This window comes from Panthera tigris, chromosome D4, assembly GCF_018350195.1.
Source record: "Panthera tigris isolate Pti1 chromosome D4, P.tigris_Pti1_mat1.1, whole genome shotgun sequence".
In the NCBI taxonomy this organism is placed as follows: domain Eukaryota; kingdom Metazoa; phylum Chordata; class Mammalia; order Carnivora; family Felidae; genus Panthera; species Panthera tigris.
The window spans coordinates 15,216,963-15,238,310 of record NC_056672.1 but is presented as its reverse complement, the minus strand read 5'-3'; the positions used below and the strand labels follow the sequence as shown (position 1 = coordinate 15,238,310).

Sequence of the window (21,348 nt, the reverse complement as noted above, 5' to 3'; positions counted from 1 at the left end):
ATGCAATAAATCCATTATTATACAGACATGCTCTCCATTTTCTGTACCCAGATGATAAAATGTAAGGAGTCCATTTTCCAACTCTGACTATTTTCTTAAGTTTGATGTGCAAAATCTATTTCATTAAATGATTATAATTTAGGATTCAAGCTCCTTTCCCTTGGTACCAAATAAAACCACTGCATTACACACACACACACACACACACACACACACACACACACAGAATCAGAATAGAAGAACCAATGACTTCTAGAAGTCCCTAGAAGAATCATTTTATTTTCTGCTGCACAAACATCTTTCTCAGGTAATGTTACCAGAACAACCTGTTTATGAGGTTTTATAGTTTGGGATAAGTATAGTTTAAAAAAGCTACTCTCTATCATATGGAGTTGTGATATAAAAATGATTTTTAGGCTGTATTTTTCAAAAAGCATTTAGCTAGACTATAATCCTGCTGAGAAAACTTCACTATTTAAGTGTATGATATGGAATGAAAATATATGATTAAAAAGTCTTCTGATCAAGAAGCTTGTGGTCATCAAAGGAATGTTAGTCTCCGCAGAGAGCCACCAGGATTTTTTCATAATCTCCCTTGGTTTCATCCTGTTGATGAAGAAATAGAGTATACTTAATGCTACCTGAAACCACAATCAATGTAAAATATTTTTAATCATAGAAGAATTATATATTTGTAGATTAACAATTATAGAACGTATATCATAGTATGTGAACTCTAGGATCTTTGCTAAGACTATCATTTACTTAAGTCATATAATTAATATAGCAGATAACTGATATTTGTTAATCAATTATTGTATAAAAAGCAATAGCTTTCAAGATTCAGATTATATTGACTATGTTATATATTAGAGCCATTATTTCCCAAGAATGAAATACCACACAGAACTGGGTAACTTAACACAATATAATTTCGTATCACAGTAAAGAAGGACTATGTGACTCACTCACCAGAGAGAAAGTGATAAACCTGTGATTTTCTCACTTTTTCTTGGTAGATTTAGTTATCCAGTGTAAGTGACAACTTAACTTTAAACTGTCAACTATCTTTCAATCTTTCAATCTTTCAAGAAGTTTAAAACCTTTGACTTGTGTTTCTTTTTTACTTTTAACACTATAATGAAAATTTAAACTTGCTTGTTATACATTTTATATTAACAAAATTAAGTAAAAACTTACAATAGTAAGTTTCTAATCTCTAATCAATAGTCATTGCAAAATACATCATTATATCTCTCTACTAAAATGTTTTGTTTGCTAAATTTATACATGGGAAACTAAATGTTTCCATGACTGCTGGAAATTGTGTGTGGTTTTTCAGTATAGAATTCACAAGTCCAGGAAAGTTCAATAAATAACGTATCCTAAAATAACAAATTAATCTTACGCATACAATCTACAAATATGTAAGTCAGCTTTTCTCTTTGAAGAAGTTGCAAAAAGGACTGCCGTTTGCGGGGGTGGGCAGGGAGCATTATGAAAACCACAACATACCAGGATGGCTTGGCAGAGGGAGACACCGTACAACTTCTGATAGCATGCTTTGATATCATTCATGTCGATTTCAGAACGGGAGACCATAATTCTGATCAGTGCCTTATGACGAGTCCCAGCACCCTGTTTAAAACAAATGATGGTAAATGTCATAGTCAGAGCATACTCTTAGTAAAGCAGGATATGGGTTTGAACGTGAAGCTCTTTTGTTCACTCATTAAAACACACATCCAAACACACACACACACACACACACACACACACACACACACCCATGCACTTGACACAGGTAGAAATAAAATGACAGGGATCCAACTGTTGCATCAGCAGGTGTAAGCTTTTACCACCGCTTGATTGGTCCTCCATCATCAGTCTTTCTTTTGTCCAAACGCTCCAAAAATTACAAATAACACGAACCTTCTAATTTGCGAATCTGATGGTCAAATTCATCTATTTAAAACCCTCAGTGGTCTTTGGGTTGCGTTTAGGATGAAAACCAAACATTTTGTCTGGGTTCACAATGTCTGCCGAGTCTCACAACCTCTTCTTCCACTACGTACTCTCACGCTCGTTGTATTTATCATCTTCAAAGTGTCATCCAGAGTCCTCCTCCTGGACCAACCTTGCTTCATCCCTCCATTCCTTCCACCACTACTGTCCTCTGGCTAATCCCTATTCAAATATCAGGTCTTAGTTTATCAGACGGCAAGTCTACACTGATTTCTCCTGCTCTTATTCAGTGCTAGGCATTCATCCTCACCCAGCTAGACAACCATCCCCTTAGATGGCAGCAGGCACGAGGTCTGGGACTGTATTGCGAACCACATAGTGGACAATGTGTATCATTTCAGAGGGACTCTTTCCTATGAATTGAATAGTTAGATCTCTCTCTCTCTCTCTCTCTCTCTCTCTCTGAGGACTTCTCTATTTTGGAGTTGCAAAGGAAAAAAGAAGGACGGCTTTTCACAATACATGTATACAGGTGGCATCCTGTACAAGACGATACATGCTAGAGAATGAAGTTCAAGTGAAGTGGCTGAAGTGGTATTTATTGCAAATGTATCTTAATAACACCTCCCACTTGTGTCATTTTAAAATGACGTTTTAAAGTCTTAGAATGAAATATGAATCCAGGGCATGGATGCCAGAATAACAATAAAAACAAAAAGGAAAGTGAAACATAGAAAGGAGGAAATCGTAAAACCCACAACCTCAGCGGAAGTAGGTTCCTAAAATCACATCTTAAAAGAAAAAGTAACCTTTCTCTGCTGACTCAGGTTTTGTACAAATCATGAGTAAGCCACCAATTACCGACAAGCTCACCTTACTACCTCACCCGTAAAAAAATACAACAAATCTGACCGAATTTTATGCTAATAAGGAAGGGTATTGCCTTTTGCACTAGATGGAACAATGATTCTTTTTAGGAGGGAGATATTGAAATAAGCATGGCTTGCAAACGATATGAAGTTTTCTGTTGTTCTCCCCACAAACAATAATTTTACCCGTAAGCAAAGCACATACACACAACGTTACCTTCATGGCATGATGAAGCTTCTCAGCAAAGAACATCGGTTTGCTTGTGGCACACTTCACTGCAAGACAGGCACACTTAAGTTGACATATTTAGCACATGACAAGAAAGACACGTATGAAGGAAACATAAGGAATACAGTTTCACCAGCAAGATTCTGTTCTACACTTCTGTTCCTCATCCCCCCACCTCATAACGGATATTCGGCCTATAAGAAACCGTTCCCTAGATGGCGTTCTGAGTAATCTTTTCCCCCACAATGTCGCCTATCTCCTCCTGTATCTTAAATACATCCAGTACCAACTCCGGTTCATGCTATCCGGAGTATATTCTTCTTGGAAATGGGGAAACCAGTAGGTGTTAAAGGCCATGTGGGCACACGGTCAATACTTTTCTCATGTCATAATAAGAATTTTTTTCAAGTGAAATGGGGCTTGCTTGCAACATGAGGCAACTGCCTGATAAAACACTAACACGTGCGTCCATTAGTGATATTCTCTACCTTGCTACTCAACGTGGAATCTATCGACCAAAGGTATTGGCATCACCTGGGAGCTTGTTAGAAATGCAGAATCCCAGGGCCCCACTACAGACCTACTGAATCAGAATCTGCACTTAACAAGATTTTCGGGGGGATTCATGAGTGCGTCAAGGTTTGAGAAGCACTGCTTTAGAACATACGTTCCCAGGTAATCAGGATAGCACAGGAGACCTTTAAAGCCTTTTCCTTCTGAAGGCCTTTTCAGAAGTCTCTGCAGACCTACTGAATTAATCCCTCTGGCTATGACTAAGATGAGTCAATCAGCAAGTGGCAGACCAGGATTTGAATCTGCATTTATCTAAACCCAATCTCATGCTCTTAATGACTGACCACTCTGATTTTCCTCAGAGGTATGCCCTGCCTAGTGCATCACTAAATGCTCAGAAAGTTATTTCCCGCCTGCCCATCTTTTTGATAAAAGGAATAATATCTTTTATTATTAAGAAGGCCATTATATGCCTTTAGCTAAACATTCATTGCCATTATCTTACATGTTGCCTCTATATGAAATATAAGTTTATTATATCAGCTATTTTTAAAAAAAATTATGGGACCGCATTGACCATTTCAGGTTAGAAAACTCTCCCCACTGCAGGACCACATACCAATAGCTGTGAGGCATTTCTCGATGTCCCCTTTCATTTCCAGGTCCAGAACTTTGTTCATGTCATGCTTACTGTACTTGGCGTACTTCTGAAACACTGAATATGAAGTTTAAACTAAGAGATGTACAAGGCATCCTATTTTGGGGAAACTAGCAAAAGCAGGGCGACTCAAAGCATTCCTTGACTGGATTTCAAAACACACATTTTAAAGCTAATTATTCAACTGAGCATATTTTGGATACTTCATCTTCTCCTAGGAATGTAACTCTCATGGCTATTTTGGTGCTCCTGTATATTTTTGGGAAATCTCTGCAAGTGTTGACATTTATTAGAGCTGGCGTGTGATTGACAACCGTGATACTTACTACATCAGAGCCAAGTGCCATACCAAATGGATCTCCCCTTCTATAGAGATCTGTGTACTAAATGTCTCTTATTTTTATCATTAGAAATCAGTGTGCTATTATAAGATAATGAACTTTCGATCATCATTAGGACTTCCCCTTTGCGTTGGCTGCGAAAAGGTGCAGAGTCAAATCTTGTGCTCAAAGGCCAACTCTTGTTGCTTTGTGGTGTGTGTGGGGGGGGAGGGGGGGACCGCTGTGCCCTTTTCTTCACTTAGTCCTGGGTTTTTAATAGTTTTCTTCATTGTAATTTCACTTATCGTATGTGTGTATTTTGTCACACCCATTCCAAATACTTTGAGAGAGTAGAAATAGTTAAGATAATGAAATAATGTTCTACCTGCCAAAATCACAAAGTGTGTTTCAAGTACTATAAAATGGTGGCCGTTCAACTTTGGGCAAATGTACAAATGGCAATAAGGGGTCAGGAGCACCACATCCACTTGGGATGGGAAGGACACTAATTAAGGCTTCTATCTTTCCGTTCTTTTATTTGTCCTCAAAAAACCCTGCATCTTCCATAAGTAGTTTTCAGGAACCTTTTTTTTTCCCCATTTACCTTGGCGAAGATGGGGATATGCTCTGGTGGTGAGAATGGTAATGAACACATTCACATCTGTCCCTTTTCTCCTTTCTCCTGCTTCATATAAAGCCTATCAAGAAACACAAACATAAGCATTTGACTATCTGCCGACTTGATACCCGCACAAGAATGTTAGATCTCTTCAAAGATTTTCTAGGCAGCTGCTTTGTGTCCAATTCAATCACAGTAAGCAATGCTAAGAGTGCAAAGTTGCATAAAGATAAGGACCGTATTTGGTCAAGTATCTTCCACGGTATGTTTGTGCCTTGCAAACAGTAGAGACTGAAGATGTGTTTGCAGAATAAGTATTTGCTGAATTAAATTGCTTTCAGGTTATGCTCTGTATCAAGACAACTCCAAGGGACTGTCTAAACATAGGGTGTTTTTTTTTTTACTCTTGATCGTTCAGAGTAACTACCAGCAAATGGTACTAATAAATCAATAATTCAAACATAACCTAGACTTGAATTTAGATATTAAGATTTCTGGATTCAAATTCTGACTCTGGAACTTAGTTGCCCTGTAGTCTTAGATAAACAATTTAACCTTAGTGAAGTACAGATTTTCCTCTTTTGTAACTGGAAAAGATAATCTTTGTCGTACGGTCACAAGCATGCTCTGCTAACTTTGAAATGTTAATTGCCATCATCCTCCTGGGCCACTATTAATCCAGGTAGCTGCCATAAATATACATCCAAGAGCCCTGATAGTCTTAAAATGGAAAGCAAATTCAGAAATGTCACAAGCAAATAAGAATCATGTTTTATTATAGGCAGTTATTCAAATGCTAACTTTTGTTCTTTGATACGCTTGCGTGATTTCTATTAAAATGGTCGAACTTCTGGTGGACGTAAGTTATTTTGGACTTTTCAAACAAACATCTGGTATGTATGCATTTATTCAACCAAAAGTTAATGAGTGCCTTTTATGTGCAAGATTATGTACCAGTATTATGAAGGGAGTGAGTATGGACAGATAAGTTTCTATCTTATTAACTCACCATAATGAATTTACAGACATAATATTATCCCATAGGGAAAGCATATGCAAATAATAGTTGTCTTTTTTTTTTGTATTTAACAGAAATTCCAGGCCCTAAAATGGCACAGTTTCTCTAATGTTGCCAATGGATTGGTGTATAAATAACCAGCAATCTCACTGAAATTATATATGTCAATATACTTGAATGTATATAAATGTTATAATTTTTATAACTATAATCATTACTATAACGGTTTTACAACATAAACATACATCTATATGTATGAACTCATTGCACTGTTCACTGTTAAAAGACGGTTCAATGTGCTTACCCTTTCCACTTAAAAATTATTTTTCCCTTTCTTAGACATGATAAGAAAAAATTCAGGGTTTTCTCAACAAAAAAATTCTTAAGAATGACAAATCAATTTCTTTCAATCCCCTCCCACTTTGTGAGAAATGAAATCTATTAAGAACATAAAGATCACGTGTTTCACTCTGTTCAAGTACAAATGGGTGTGCATCACTCAGGGAATGAACATTAGGGGTGACTGGCCTCTAGGAGGATCTAAAGTTTGCTTTCACGTAGAGGCCTCAGGTGGTAACCCCACCTAACGCAAGACCTATCTGACATAGGAAGGTCGACTCCAGAAGTATTTGTGAGCACTTGCTTACCCTGGCGTCCGTATCAGCCAAGTCGTCATTCAAGCCAAAATCCTCAGATCGGTCACCCTGAAAAAAATCCCCATTCTCTGGTAAGTTGTTTTATTTTATTTCTTTTTTTAACTTTTTTAAGTGTTTATTATTTTTGAGAGAGAGAGAGAGAGAGAGAGAGAGAGAGAGAGAAAGCAGGGGAGGGGCAGAGAGTGAGGGAGACACAGAATGGGAAGCAAGCTCTAGGCTCCAAGCTGTCAGCACAGAGCCCGATGTGGGGCTCGAAAGTGTTTATTATTTTTGAGAGAGAGAGAGAGAGAGAAAGCAGGGGAGGGGCAGAGAGTGAGGGAGACACAGAATGGGAAGCAAGCTCTAGGCTCCAAGCTGTCAGCACAGAGCCCGATGTGGGGCTCGAACTCACACCGACCGCGAGACCATGACCTGAGCTGAAGCCAGCCACCCAACCAACTGAGCCACCCGGGTGCCCTCTGGTAAGTTGTTTTCTAGCATGTAATCTCATGGTTTACTTAATTCTCTTAACATCAGGTACATAACACTTTTTGAGAAATAGAGAGTCAATTGCTTATTTCGAGAGAGAGAGAGAGGAAATCTAAGACTTGACTCCTCATAAAGGAGGAGGTATTTTCTGAACTAGTTGAAGTATACCTTAGCGAGAGAAAGCAAAGCATTCCGATAATCTCCAGATGTGTCTGAGGTGATATCTTTAGCCAGATCTCTCTTCAGTTCTGAGAAATAAGAAAAGTGTATTTTGCAGTAAACTAGTGACAAATAATCGTGGTAGTAATATCTGACGTCTCTATGCTGGCTTACAATTTGCAGTGTCAAATGTTCAATGACTTATGGAACGTATCTCAAATATTATCATTTTTTAAATAAAAACAGAGTAATCAGAGCGAGTAAAATCTTAGATCATCAAAGCTATTTCCATAGGGCAATGAAAGCAATTTAGATAATACTGTGAATGAAACCCTACGGTCATAAAACTTTTGCTAGCAAGAATAAATTGCATAGGTATACATGATTAAAAATCAATTTTGAAACAAAATATGCCAAAATTTAAGCAATGGGATGAATTAGAATATGTATTTAAAACCATAAGCTAGAGGTACTTCCTTGAACACAGATTATGTATTTACTTTAAAATGTTATAAATATCTTATATGTGATATAGTTTTGCATACATGTGTAAATATATATATAGATAGATTGATTATATATATAGATATAGATTTAAAATGTTGTAGAAAATGCCTTAACTAACTAGGCAAAAATAATGCTCTAGTACACAAAAATTAACTGAATTTATAATTGAGTAGAGGACAGGGCAGTTAAATAAGCCATCATTACATTATATTTGGTATATAATAGAGAAATATGGATATATACCTTTGTAAACTATGTTTTATCAAGAAAAATGAACTAATAATAATGCCTTTCTTGATTATCATTACTGATAAATGAATCTAAGAGAAATACTGATAATGAGATAAGAATCGCAGAAAATGAGGTTAAAACCTTCCTTATTGTGATACCTTTATTAAATTGCCATGTGCAAGGGCTATTGTATTCCCTGTGCTTGGTATGAAAACCAAGCAGAAAGATCCTGTATGGTGCCGCATATTAGGATGGGAAAACAAACGTTGAAGGCTTGGGAAACTAGAAATAGAAATTAATAAAATTCCCAACACTGACCAGGACCCGGTGATAGCAACCCTGTTTACAGTGTTGAGCGTATCTTTTAAATGAGATGTGTCACTGAATAGATAAAATGATCCATGGCTGGTCATTCATCCCCATGGTTATAACTAGAGATAAAGAGTAAGTTACAAAAAAACATAAAGAGTAAGTGAGTCATTTATGTTTATAATGACTAGAGTTCATAATGGTAAAGGTAAAGTTTCCATCAGAGGATTGTAAGTACTAGACTCTACATTTTCTTTTTTTTTTTTAATTTTTTTAATGTTTATTTTATTTTTGAGAGAGACAGACACAGAATGCGAGTGGGTTGGGGCAGAGAGAGAGGGAGGCACAGAATCTGGAACAGGCTCCAGGCTCCGAGCTGTCAGCACAGAGCCCCACGTGGGGCTCGAACCCACAAGCTGTGAGGTCATGACCTGAGCTGAAGTTGGACGCTCAACCGACTGAGCCACCCAGGAGTCCCTGGACTCTACATTTTCAAGGGCAAATGGAGAATATTTTGTTTGGAAATTTCTGTTCTTGTTATCTTTTCAAAATAAAAAACAATGGGACATTTTTTGGACATAAATCTCAGAAAAATAGGAATGTTTTTAGGAAATTCTTTAAATTCAGCACTAATGAACTGAGTTTTCCATTACAGTAACACGTGGCCATTTGTGCTAGAAGGACATTTTCTATTAAAGTGCGACGTTGATGAGGGGTGAGAGACTGTCTCCCTCATCAGCACCCTGGCAACTCGAGTGCTGTCTGGTAACAATGTGTGCATGCATTGACACATGCCGACTAATGGAGAAAAATTATAATATGTAGAATTTCCAAAGCCCCATTATTAATATCCACATTCAGCTTTGAGAAACACATACCACATTTAGTTTCCGAGAGGCAATTTGGACTGTTGGGCATTAAAACATACCTTCTCTATAGACTCTGTTAATCTCTCTGATTTCTTTGTTAGTTCTTGATACCAAAATTTCATCCAGAGTATCTTCATCAGTCCCAAGGCCCTGGATTAAAGAAGAAATGTAGGAAAATCTTATTCAAGAGCATCTGCTAGCTTTTGTGTCCCAAAATTCATTTGAATCTGGCAGTTAGTAACTTTCCCACGGTATGTAGTAAATATCCACAATATTTAACGATTACAACAAACGCTATTATATTGCTCTAAAAACAAAATGGATTTAAAGCCAGTATTTTGCACAAAGATGTGAAAAGTGAGGCGTATGATTCATTGCAGTGACATCATGAAAAGACTGGACATAATACAGCTGCTAAGTCCAACATTCATTCATTTGTTTATTTACTTACTTATTTACTTATGTATTTATTTATTTACTCATTCATTTTATTCTCACTGATGGGCATGCCCTGTACTGGATGTTGAGGATATAAGAAGACATGTAAGTGGAGTTGGTCTATACAATCTCTTGAAAGGAGTTTTGGTTAAATAGGGCCATTTACCTTCATGGCAGCACGAAGCTCTTCAGCATCAAACTGGGCTGGAGTTTTTAACAGAGCCAAAACAACTTCCTCGAGGTGACCAGAAAGGGCTTTCTTCAGAGCTTCATCCAAGGGCTATAACCAAGAGATTAGAATCAGGGCCTCTAATAAGTAAATGCTGATGCTGGGTAATATCACATTGTGGGGTGACCTGACTGTTAGGTAATCTTACTACCGATTGCTAAATCCAGCCACCTTTTAGAACTCCTTTCATTCAGGTACAAAATATGACATTTAGAATGTTACCTTCATTTTTTAGATCTAGAGTAATTACAATGAAATTCGCTGAATTCATTGATAACTTTCTTTTTCTTTTAGAGACAGTGCAATCAGGGGAGGAAGACAGAGAGAGAGAGAGAGAGAGAGAGAGAGAGAGAGAGAGAATTTCAAGCAGGCTCCACACTCAGCATGGAGCCCCCTGCAGGACTCAGTCTCACGATAGTGAGATCATGACCTGAGCCGAAATCAAGAGTTAGATGCACAACTGACTGAGCCACCCAGGTGCCCTACACTGAGAACTCATAAAGGACTTCTTTAAGTATTCTCTTGATGTTTTACACAGGAAGAAAATCACAAGGCTCAAACATAGGAGTTTGTATTTTAACAGAAATAGTAGTGAGAATACTTCAAAAATAATGTACTAATAATTTTCCAGCCTTTGAGGTTTTCACTGCTCAAATAAGCATTACATTCAAGCACTGGTATTATATCATTTTCTAACTGGACTCCTTAAAAATATTACCCATTATTGGTATAGAGAATACAAAGCTTACTTTTAAAGTAGAATTATATGTATAAACTTTACATTCAGACATTTAATCACTCAATTTAAAATTTAACAGAAGACACATATCAATCAGAACATATTCCTTACTGCCAAGAGTACTCTCGATATTTGTTATATTCAAATTAAAGACTGGTCTTCAATATAAAAGTCATCTGCAAAGCACCAAGACGACTCATGTCTGAAACCAGAAAATTTGCTAGAATTGATTACACTGCAACCAAGCAAGCAAATACTGTCATCCTCGTCTTAGTTGTGAGGGGAAAATAGTGTTGGAGACTGAAAAAAAAATAGGTGAATTGTCCTTCAAAATCCATGTTTATACATAAACGTAAGTGAAATTAAAAACCGAAATGTACCACTCGACCTACCTTTCCTTTCTCCTGGAGATACGCTGCTTTGATCTGCTGACGTTGTGCATTGTTTCTCTTGGTCAGAATGTCAATGATGGTTGCTTCATCCACACCTGGAAATAAAAGACCACTAGGCTTTTAAAATCAATTTTCTTCATCATCAATAACTGACATAAAATAATTAGTTACCAAGATGGCCCAAATGAAGTTCTAGAAAACTAAGAAATGGAAATTATACCAGCCTAAGATATAAAAGCAGCATTAAAGGGAAGCGTTTCAGATGTCACTCCCTCCATCTGAAGGAGAAAGAAAGAGAAACTGTTCCCGGCCCTCATAGCTGCAGTGCTTGGTCCTGATTTAAACCCTAGATGTGAGGAGAGGTGTTGATTCCAGCATTGAGTTTCTGCTGGAAATGAGCTGGTAAAAATATCAGTCGTAGCAACAGAGATTCTACTGATTTGACCCAAATTTCCCAAGTGCTGAAAATTCCTAAGTTCTTTTGACGAAGAAATCTTTTTTTTTTTTTTTTTTTTTTTATCTTCAAAATGAAACAGACCTTTCCCACTGCACATGGCCGGTTTTCAATAGCCATTCTAGTGGCCATTCTGAAATGTCCAGGAGGGGCGGTTATGGGGAGACACGATTACCTTTGACTGTTATCGCTTTATGCAAGGCGGCAACATCCGAGGATGGATTGAAGCTAGGATAGGGGCTCACTGCTGACCCAGGACCGCCTTTGGAGCTTTTCACAGTTTTCTGTGGATGAGACAGACATAGAATAACGTCCACTCCTTCATACTAGCTTCTCTTCTAATCTTAACTAAGGTATTTTGTTGTCACTTGACTTACAACGTATTCCTGCTCTTCATTTTCAATAAACCAGGCCTGTTTGAGGAATTCTGATACCATTGCCATTTTCAAAGAAGTATCTGGAAAGAAAACAGGTAGATGCTTTCACCAAACAAAAACCTACAGCACATATATGCCATTCTACTCTCTTACATACATAAGACATAGAGTAGTCTTGACCTTACTTAAGGATTACATTTAGGAGCATAATAAAATGCTAGATGTAAGCTCTTTAAAAGGAGAGTCTGACGCTTAAACAGAAACACCGAGCCTCACCCACCATTCAGAAACCTGGTTCTTTCTTAGCATATTCAGTCCTAACCTTTAGGGGCCAGATGATTCTACAAGTGGGGTTGGTGATTTACTTCATTGCTCTAAATGTATAGACCATCTACCATATGCCAAGCACTGAAGGTCCAGAAAATATTCAAACATCATGCTTTCCTCAGAGAGCTTCAAGCTAGTGCATGCTTCCTGTGGGAAAACACAAAAGCTAAATGCTGGCTGATCTGAGCCTCTCTTGGAATGCGTCAAGGTTAACCTGACAGAAAAGTTAAAGAGAACACAACAGAGAGAAGGCTGTCATATTTGGGACGCTACTAAAGCAAGAAATGTTGGCAGAAGCCCAATCCAAAGAGGTTTAAATTATCTCCCAACGCTTTGGGAAAAGATGAATGGATTTCTAGAAAGAGCAGTACGATTCCATTTATATTTCAGAAAGATCACTCATCCTAGATCATAGAGAATGGCTAAGAGAGGGCAAGATGAAAGATTGGAGACCGTTTAATAGGCCTTTAGAGAATCTGGGTAGGATCGGTGAGGGCCTAAAGAAAAGTAATGGCTGCAGAAAGAGCATAATGTTCCATTTACATTTATAAGGTAAAACAATCTGTGACAATCTGCCGGAGTGGATTCAGGCTCAAAACGCTAAAGGAGCTTGATAAAGAGATAGTCAGGTGGCACTTCCCCCTCAAATAATTGTTTCCTTTTCCATTCCTTGGTATAAAATTATTTCAGCATTTGAAGCAATTGCTACCCTCACATTTCTTCCTAGCTGAGCTGTCCTAAATATTAGTCCTTTCATGGTTTTCCATCCAACACACAAAAAACCCAGATTTTATAAGAGGTTCTTTGTTCTCATAGGAAGCATCAGGGTGATACTGCAACATGGATGTCCCCTTTTCACAAACTCTGTCTTGAAATTTTGTTAATTGCTATCATGGTTCTGCAGTATTTTTATTTAATCAACCACGTATATCTTTAAAACCTGAAGCATGTTGAAAAACTAGTGTGTTCCCTGTTTTGTCCACCAAAGAAGCTCTCAGTGATCCTTTCGGGCTGGGGATGTGTTTTGAGGGGCTCCTTCGTGAGCAAGGTTGACATATGTCTCCATACCGCTTTGTTTATCCCTCTGGAGACTACGCCCATGAATACATCTGAAGGAGTTTGGAAGGGAAATCTCAGTAGTTTTAAATTCTTCATCAGAAGCTAAATGAATCGTGAGAAGTAAAACCCATAACCTGACTCCTTAACAGCATGTTCAGACGAAATCTTTCATCCAAACCTGCTGAAAAATAACCTCAGTTTCAAGTAATGAGATTAAATACGTGAGAGAAACCATATCCAAAGCAGAAACTATCTCCACTTAATTATCATGGGGATTGTTCACATTACTATTCTGTCATCAGTGAGAAGAACCAATATTTTGTGCATCCGTTTAAAATAACCTCTTCCCCCTCCAGCAGCTGATAGATTTAAAGTTATTTCCTGAGGTAAAGTCATGATGTACAATTTTGCACAAGGTTTTACTTCCTGTTACAGTCATAATCTGAGGCCATTGCTGTCGGCACAAGCAGATTCATTTTCCAATTATTTCATTGGCACATCCAGAACTTCTAGTAATTTCTGGCAAGGTTTCAGGTATTTGAAATTTCCATTTTTATAATCTCAGCCATGCCCTTCGTAAAGTAGAATCCTCAAAATGAGTGATATGATTGGTCACTTAGCACAGTACTGTTCCATCAGTGAAATATGTATTCCAGTATTTCCACTCTTTTCAATTGGAAAAAACCCTCAAAATAGAACAGAGGCTATGGATATTGTCAAACATAATTTTAAAAATGAACCCCAGAACTTCAACACAAATTTTATGAAAACTTCACTGTGCTTCATTTTTTTTTCACTTCTCAAAAAATGCTCACATAATGCATTGATTTCTTCACATAACACCAAACAACACAAATAAGGGGGCTGAATAATTTATTTGACACAACAGAGTTTATAGAGGAGACACCTTTGTAACATATCTTCTGAGTTCCTAGATCTTATAATCTGAAATAATTTGGATGGTCTTGGGGCACCTGGCTGGCTCAGTTGTTTAAGCCTCTGACTTTGGCTCGGGTCATGATCTCATGGTTCGTGGGTTTGAGCCCCGTGTCGAGCTCTGTGCTGACAGCTCAGAGCCTAGAGCCTGCTTCAGAGTCCGTGTCTCCCTCTCTCTCTTTGCCCCTCCGCCGCTCTCACTCTGTCTCTCTCTCTTAAAAATAAACAATGTTTTTAAAAAATAATTTAAAAAAATGAAATAATTTGGATGGTCTAAAAGCACGGTCTGGAAAAGAAAAGCAGTCTGAATAGACTGTCTCAGAAAAGCAATTTGAGGAAAATGGAATCTCAATCCAGCCAAATAATATCGACTAGCTCTTAGCTTGAGGACACAGGGATACTGGCAGGATGTAAGAAATTGCCCTAAAAGAAAAATATTTTATCATGTACCAGTAGTTAAGTGCTCAATGTCAACTACAAGTATTAGCAGAAATTTTTAACAGTTGCAACATACTTTACAGATACCACAGCAAAAACATTTTGGCCAAACTGAATTGCTAAACCATTCTGTCTCTTCTGTAACTACCCTCTGCATGAAAATGGCATTTTGTACCTTGATAAAACATATTCAATAATTTGAAGGTAACACTTGCTTTACTTTAAATAATGCATACAAGGATCTTTTATAGACTGTTACTTGTTATATAGATATCAGATATTATTACTATGCAGAGAAAAAATTTGGTCTAGAAAATAGAATTGTAGAGTTAAAAAAAATAAATTACTCTATGAATCTGCAAAAGATTTTCTTTATTCTTTTTTTTTTGTTGTTGCAACGTTTGTAGGGTATGTATTATTTTATTAACATACCTTGGTGCTCTCTCTCTCTTTCTCTCTCCCCCCGGCCTCCCTCCCTCTCTCTCTCTCTTTCTCTCTCTCTCTCTCTCTCTCTCTCTCTCTATATATATATATATATATATAATCTGGGTACTAATGAACTCTGAAACCAGCATTATCCAAGATTATCCAAGATTCACATTATCCAAGATTATCTCAGTCTTTAACATCATCTAATTTGAAGATGAAATTGGCCATTTCTACATAGGTTGACCTATATGGAAATTAACAGTATTTCAGAGTTCTTCTAGTGAATGATCTGTTTGTGAACATGCACTGCCTACCAATCTCATTTATCTGTGCATAAATGTGTAACTTTCTAGAGATGAGCATTTTTGTGTATATTTATGTGTCATAAGAGAGCTCTCTTCATCTCATTCAGCAAGGAATTACAGAGGGTAAACACACATAAAAAGTATGCCCAAGATGTTAGGCAGAATACAGGATCCATGCTTACAGCACTATAAGATAAACTTATTCCAGAAATGGTATGTTAGTAATTGGGCCAGCTCAAAATCTGAAAACACTAAGGCTTGTATCAAAGTTAATTTCCTGATTTCTCAAAAACTGCACGACAGTTATGTCCTTGTTTTTTTAATATAGAGAGACAGAAGTAATTTAGAGGCATAGGGCCATTGTATCTGTAGTGTTGTCTCAAATGTTACAGAAAAAAAACACAGAGAGGGTGGAGTGAGGAAGAGGATAAAGCGAATGTGACATACTAACAATTGTGGGATCCGCGTACAATGGTAATTCTGTGCGATATTCTTGAAACTTTTCTGAAGGTTTGAAATTATTACAAAAGTTTTTTGTTTGTTTGTGTTTCTTTCATGTTTTAAATCGCAAGTTCTATCTCGGTCGGCCTCATGAAAGGCTACTTCCAAGATCTGTAAACAGAAGCAGCCGATTTTTATGGTCTCTCATGCATCCTGGTGACAATCTAGAATTATCAGAGTTATCCAGAGATACCAGCAGCAACTAATTCTTGCATAGGACAGCATCTTCATTCCTATTTTCTACCTGGGAAAAACAGTGTAATTTTCTGGCAGTTTTCTAGACAGAAGCTGTCAAGCATCAAGTCATACATAAATCTATGCCTTCTGATTCCAAAGTATTGCAAATTGTTTTACACTTACAACCAAAAAGACAGTGAGTGACAGGAATGTTATTTTTAAGAGCTCATACTCGAGAATCAGCTTCATGACCAGTGAACCCATGGAGACTGTGGCAAGGTTTACCCTAGCACTTGGGGGTTTATTCTTCAATGCTTTGGCTTGTGCTCAGTTTTTCCCTTGAATATATATATTCACGGGACCTTCCCTTACCTGCTGGTGTGCAGGAACCAATTAGACTATACAAAGGCATGACTCATTCATGAAGAACCATTTTATGAAAGGTACTCTCATGAATGTTTTGCCTCTAGGCCTTTGGATAGGGTGTTTCCTTTGCTTGGAATGCTGTTTCTTCCTCTGTATTCGCTTCCCTTGCCAGACTGTTGCTTCTAAAAGGACTCAGCATAGACCTCTTCACATCCTCCAGAAAATTTTCAAGCATTCAACACTCAACTGGGTGAAGTTCTGTGCCTCTTCCAAGATGTCCTCCTGTCCTCCTACACTCGCCCCTACCATTCTGTATTATCACTTTCTATTTACCCGTCTATATGCCCCAGCAGCATTCCATGAGGGCAGTGCTAATCTACTATTCATCATGCACCTCCAATCTCTGGTATTTAGTATATTAATAAGTATTATTGAATGAATAAAATAGTGGATCAGTGCTAATTATTTAGGAAACATATCTATACATTTCACAAACGTTTCTTCATAGCTATAGGATATAAAATAAGAACTGAGGAGTTCTGAGCCCTATTTGGATTCCCTTTAACTGACTATATGGCCTCAAGAAAACATTTAGCTTCTCCAGGGGTCTTCATTTATAAAAATATGAGTGTTGGAATAAATAGTGTCTGCAATGCATAATAGCTCTGAGGTGCCTATCTTAAATTTCATCTCAAGTGGATGGAGGTGGGGAAAATTAGCATAATTAAGGAACGTATTATATAAATTATATCTGTTCTGATCTTTCTGATAAAAATTTATCCTGTTTTAAAGAAAGATGAACTCATCTACTCCAAAAACTGTTTTGGGTTGATCGCTGAAAAATACAAGGTCCACTGTTTTAGCTGCTTAGCTCTGATTTTAAATACAGCTCCAGGGTTTAGAGAAGATTAAGAACAACCAATTCAGCAAACTAACATCATAAACAAAACTCAACTTTTGCAGCTCTTTGGGTGGAGGAAGCATTTAATAAGCACGAAATGCTGCATAATGTTATTATTAGCTATTTTGTCAACATCCATCAAAGGTTGGCTATCTGCCTTGTGTGGTTGAGCCTGGGGGCCAGGGTGTTGACAGAACTTCTGGGGAGGAGGCCATTTCTGAATTAGGGAACCAGTGCTTTACCGCATTTGAATCATTTTCAAATGTGCCTTCCCTTCTAGCTATCAAAATACATTTCTGCGGGCAGAGGGGAATATTATTTTTTCAAAGTCCATGCAGAATTTTAAATATAAACAGGGCAAGAAAGAGCACTTCCTTCTTAATCAAGCTAGCATTAAAAGTTAGATGTCAGGGCATTTAATTTAACATTCAAAATGGACTAAGAAAAATTCTCAAAGGAGCACTTGTAATAAACGATAGCTGGATATATGATGATTCGAATTCTCTCACTTTTGCAAATATATCCAACACCAGTAAAAAGTCTACCTTGGATTTGTTTGGTGCTTTTGCTACTAAGGAAAAAAATTTTTAGAGGACCCAGCTGGCATTTACAGGAATAACTTATCTGACACCACCCAGAAAATACTTTCCTTCCCCTTAGGTTTTCACATCCACACTTGAAAAACCTGTCTATGACACAGAGACTCCAGGAATAAGAATGTGGCCACACCCTCTTTAAATGAAATGATTAATCAGCGGGATCCTCTTACTTATTTACACTGCATAAATAAACATAACGTAATTTCAATGTAAATTACAAAGGGCATAATTATCACTATGAGGTCTGAATCTATTTAATTCTTAGAAAGAAAGAAAGAAAGAGAAGAAAAGAAAGAAAGAAAGAAAGAGAGAGAGGAGAAAGAGAGAAAGAGAGAAAGAAAGAAGAAAGAAAGAAAGAAAGAAAGAAAGAAAGAAAGAAAGAAAGAAAGAGAGGAGAGGAGAGGAAAGGAAATAATCCTGCCATTTTGAAACAGTTTCCTGAAACTCCCCTCCAGCACTTCTGTTCTGTACTGGTTGCCTACAAGTATCCACCCTCCGTCATGATTTCCATGTAACACACACACACACACACACACACACACACACACACCTCTTGAAAATGTGTAACTCATAGGAGGAAAACACATTCTTGCCTTTTTCTTCTATGGTAATTCACCAACAGTGCAATAAGCCAGTATTAAGCAAACTGCCCATATTTGTAAATCTCTTAACTATATAAAAGAAAACATTACAATTTGTGATTTCCGACATATAAATACCCAATGTGATTTTACAGAAAGATTTATCAAAACATACTAAATGCAGCTAGCCATAAATCCTGGAGAAGCAGTAACAATTAACATCACGATGGGACAAGTTTTCAGAACAATCAAAGCTAACTAAAAAGAAAACTAAGACTTACCCTTTTTCTTCACCTTCTTCCAAAGCACTGGAGAGAGATTCTCCTCTGAAGGTTTCACACTAGAAGTGAAGCCTAGTGCTTCTGATTTTATAGAATTTGAAAGGAGACCACACCTAGCAACCAGAAGTTAGTAATTGGTTGCCCTTTGTTTGAAGTACATGGCTCAGCCTCGGCCGAGAAACAAAGTGAAACAAGTCTTGCAAAACTACTAGCTGAACCAACTCCTAGCTGACTGCACAGAGGAAAAAAAAAACACGGAAAGACAGACTTTTTTTTTTCCTCTTTAGCTTGCACTGCTTTTTCCAGAGAAAGTAGACTGCAGTCGATTTCCAAGGATGCAGTACTGTCTACTCCAATCCTGATACTAATTATTGGCATCCTTTTTTTAAACAGGCTGTGAAAGGAAAATGTATACACTTCAAAACAAAATAAACCTAAGAAAACCCTTTTAGTTTGAATCCTAGCTCCATCACTAGTTACTATGTGACCTTGGGGATATATTTAATTTCCCTGAACTTGTCTGCTTTTTTTTTTTTTAAGTTTATTTATTTACTTACTGTGTGTGCAAGCACACACACACATACAAGTGGGGGGGGGCAGAGAGGGAGGGAGGGAGACCGAGAATCCCAAGCAGCCTCTGCACTGTGAGTATAGAGCCCGACACGGGGCTCTATCCTGCAAACTGTGAGATCATGACCTGAACCGAAATCAAGAGTCAGATGCTCAACTGACTGAGCCACCCAGGTGCCCCTGAACTTGTCTACTTTTGTAAATTAGGGATAATATTATCTAAGCTGCCTACCCACTAGAATTCTTGTGACAATTGAGAAATTATATATATATATATATATATGTGTATATATATATATATGTATGTATATGTATATATATACACACATACATATATTGTAAATTTTAACACAATGCAGTGCTGAATAATTTTTATTTTTATATTTTACCAGCAATTTTCTTTCCTTAAAATAAAAGACTTCTTGTGTTTATATATGGCTGGTGGATATAAGTAAGAAATAGAAAAGAAATAAAGCTCCAGATTGTCCCAAAATTACAAACGAAGTTAATGCTAGAAATATGATCATTATGACATTCAAAAAAAGGTATTGGCATTCGAGGAAGGCCTATTTATGGCGTTTCTTTTATAGAGAATCAGTTGTACAGATAGATATGCATAGATCCCTGACATTCTAGAGTAGTTGAACACTAAAGGAAGGCACTCAAACTATGCAGTGAAAGGGTTACTAGAATAGCATCTAGTACAAAACAGGTGCCCCAAGACATTTCCTACTTGCCACAAGGAACAGAAACTGGTTCTGGTAGCCTCAATGGTGGTTCAGTTTTATTCTTCACAAAACTTTACAAAATTCTATGTGATATTTCCATTAAACTATGCAGAGGTGTAAACTCTGTCATGGTGTATGGTACAGTTTATGGGGCATTTTAGTGGTTTGTTTTTTTGCCTGTTTCCCTCAGAAATATTTCAGGTAATTATACATATCATTATATAAATATATATATATACACACACACACACACACACACATATGTATATTATATGTATATGTGTATCATATATAATATGTGTATAATATATAATATGATATAATATAATGACATGTCATAATATATATACTATATAATATATCCTATATAATAATAATAATAATAATATATACTATATATTATATATAATGACATATAATATATAATGACATATATATGCCAGCTTTACAAAAATCAGTGAAGGGGCGCCTGGGTGGCTCAGTCGGTTGAGTGTCTGACTTCAGCTCAGGTCACGATCTCACGGTCCGTGAGTTCGAGCCCCACGTCGGGGTCTGGGCTGATGGCCCAGAGCCTGGAGCCTGCTTCCGATTCTGTGTCTCCCTCTCTCTCTGCCCCTCCCCCGTTCATGCTCTGTCTCTCTCTGTCTCAAAAATAAATAAACGTTAAAAAAAAAATTAAAAATAAATAAATAAATAAATAAATAAAAAATCAGTGAAAATACTTTCTTAAGATTGTCAGATTTTATAACACATTCTGAATTCTCAATGCTAATTTCAGTGAAGTCAACATATTCTGATGTAGGATGATCAGCTAATCTAAATATTTGAGAAAATGCCAATCTATATATTTGGCACTTACTGTAAGTACGTGTTGAGCAAATTAATTAGCTGCTAACTAATTAATTGTTTACTGTTACTGCATTACATTTTGACAGATACAGACCAGCTTTCTAATATTACATTTATTTTGTCAGGTGTGAAGAGAAAAGATAATTAACAAAATTTGGTTTTATATTTGTGTTTGTATTACTAACTTTGGTAATGGAAATGATGGAACATTTCTGCACAGTGACACCCTTGTGAAATGAAGAAAAAAGCCCGTGTGCCTTTTATAACATATAACCACGTAAA

The 21,348-nt window shown here is 37.1% G+C and overlaps 1 protein-coding gene across 1 annotated transcript; it reads right to left on the bottom strand.

The window, feature by feature from the left end:
• Positions 1–269: 269 nt before the first annotated feature.
• On the bottom strand, positions 270–19,121 carry ANXA1 (annexin A1). Its single transcript, XM_007077498.3, has 13 exons — positions 18,920–19,121; positions 12,020–12,099; positions 11,818–11,926; positions 11,189–11,283; positions 9,995–10,108; positions 9,450–9,540; positions 7,484–7,563; positions 6,839–6,895; positions 5,159–5,252; positions 4,196–4,291; positions 3,052–3,110; positions 1,516–1,638; positions 270–606 (listed from the first exon to the last, which is right to left on the bottom strand). Exons 2-13 carry the CDS (start codon positions 12,083–12,085, stop codon positions 553–555), a joined length of 1,038 nt encoding a protein of 345 aa, XP_007077560.1. The 5' UTR covers positions 12,086–12,099; positions 18,920–19,121; the 3' UTR covers positions 270–552.
• Positions 19,122–21,348: the final 2,227 nt, after the last annotated feature.

What these genes read in the sequence shown, in the direction of transcription:
- ANXA1 (XM_007077498.3), bottom strand. Translation starts at nt 12,085, where the DNA reads ATGGCAATGGTATCAGAATTCCTCAAACAGGCCTGGTTTATTGAAAAT. An exon ending in AGCTTCGTGCTGCCATGAAG is followed by an intron (nt 9,541 to 9,994) that starts GTAAATGGCCCT and finishes TCTTTAATCCAG; the next exon opens with GGCCTTGGGACTGATGAAGA. An exon ending in GAAATGCCTCACAGCTATTG is followed by an intron (nt 3,111 to 4,195) that starts GTATGTGGTCCT and finishes CCTGTCTTGCAG; the next exon opens with TGAAGTGTGCCACAAGCAAA.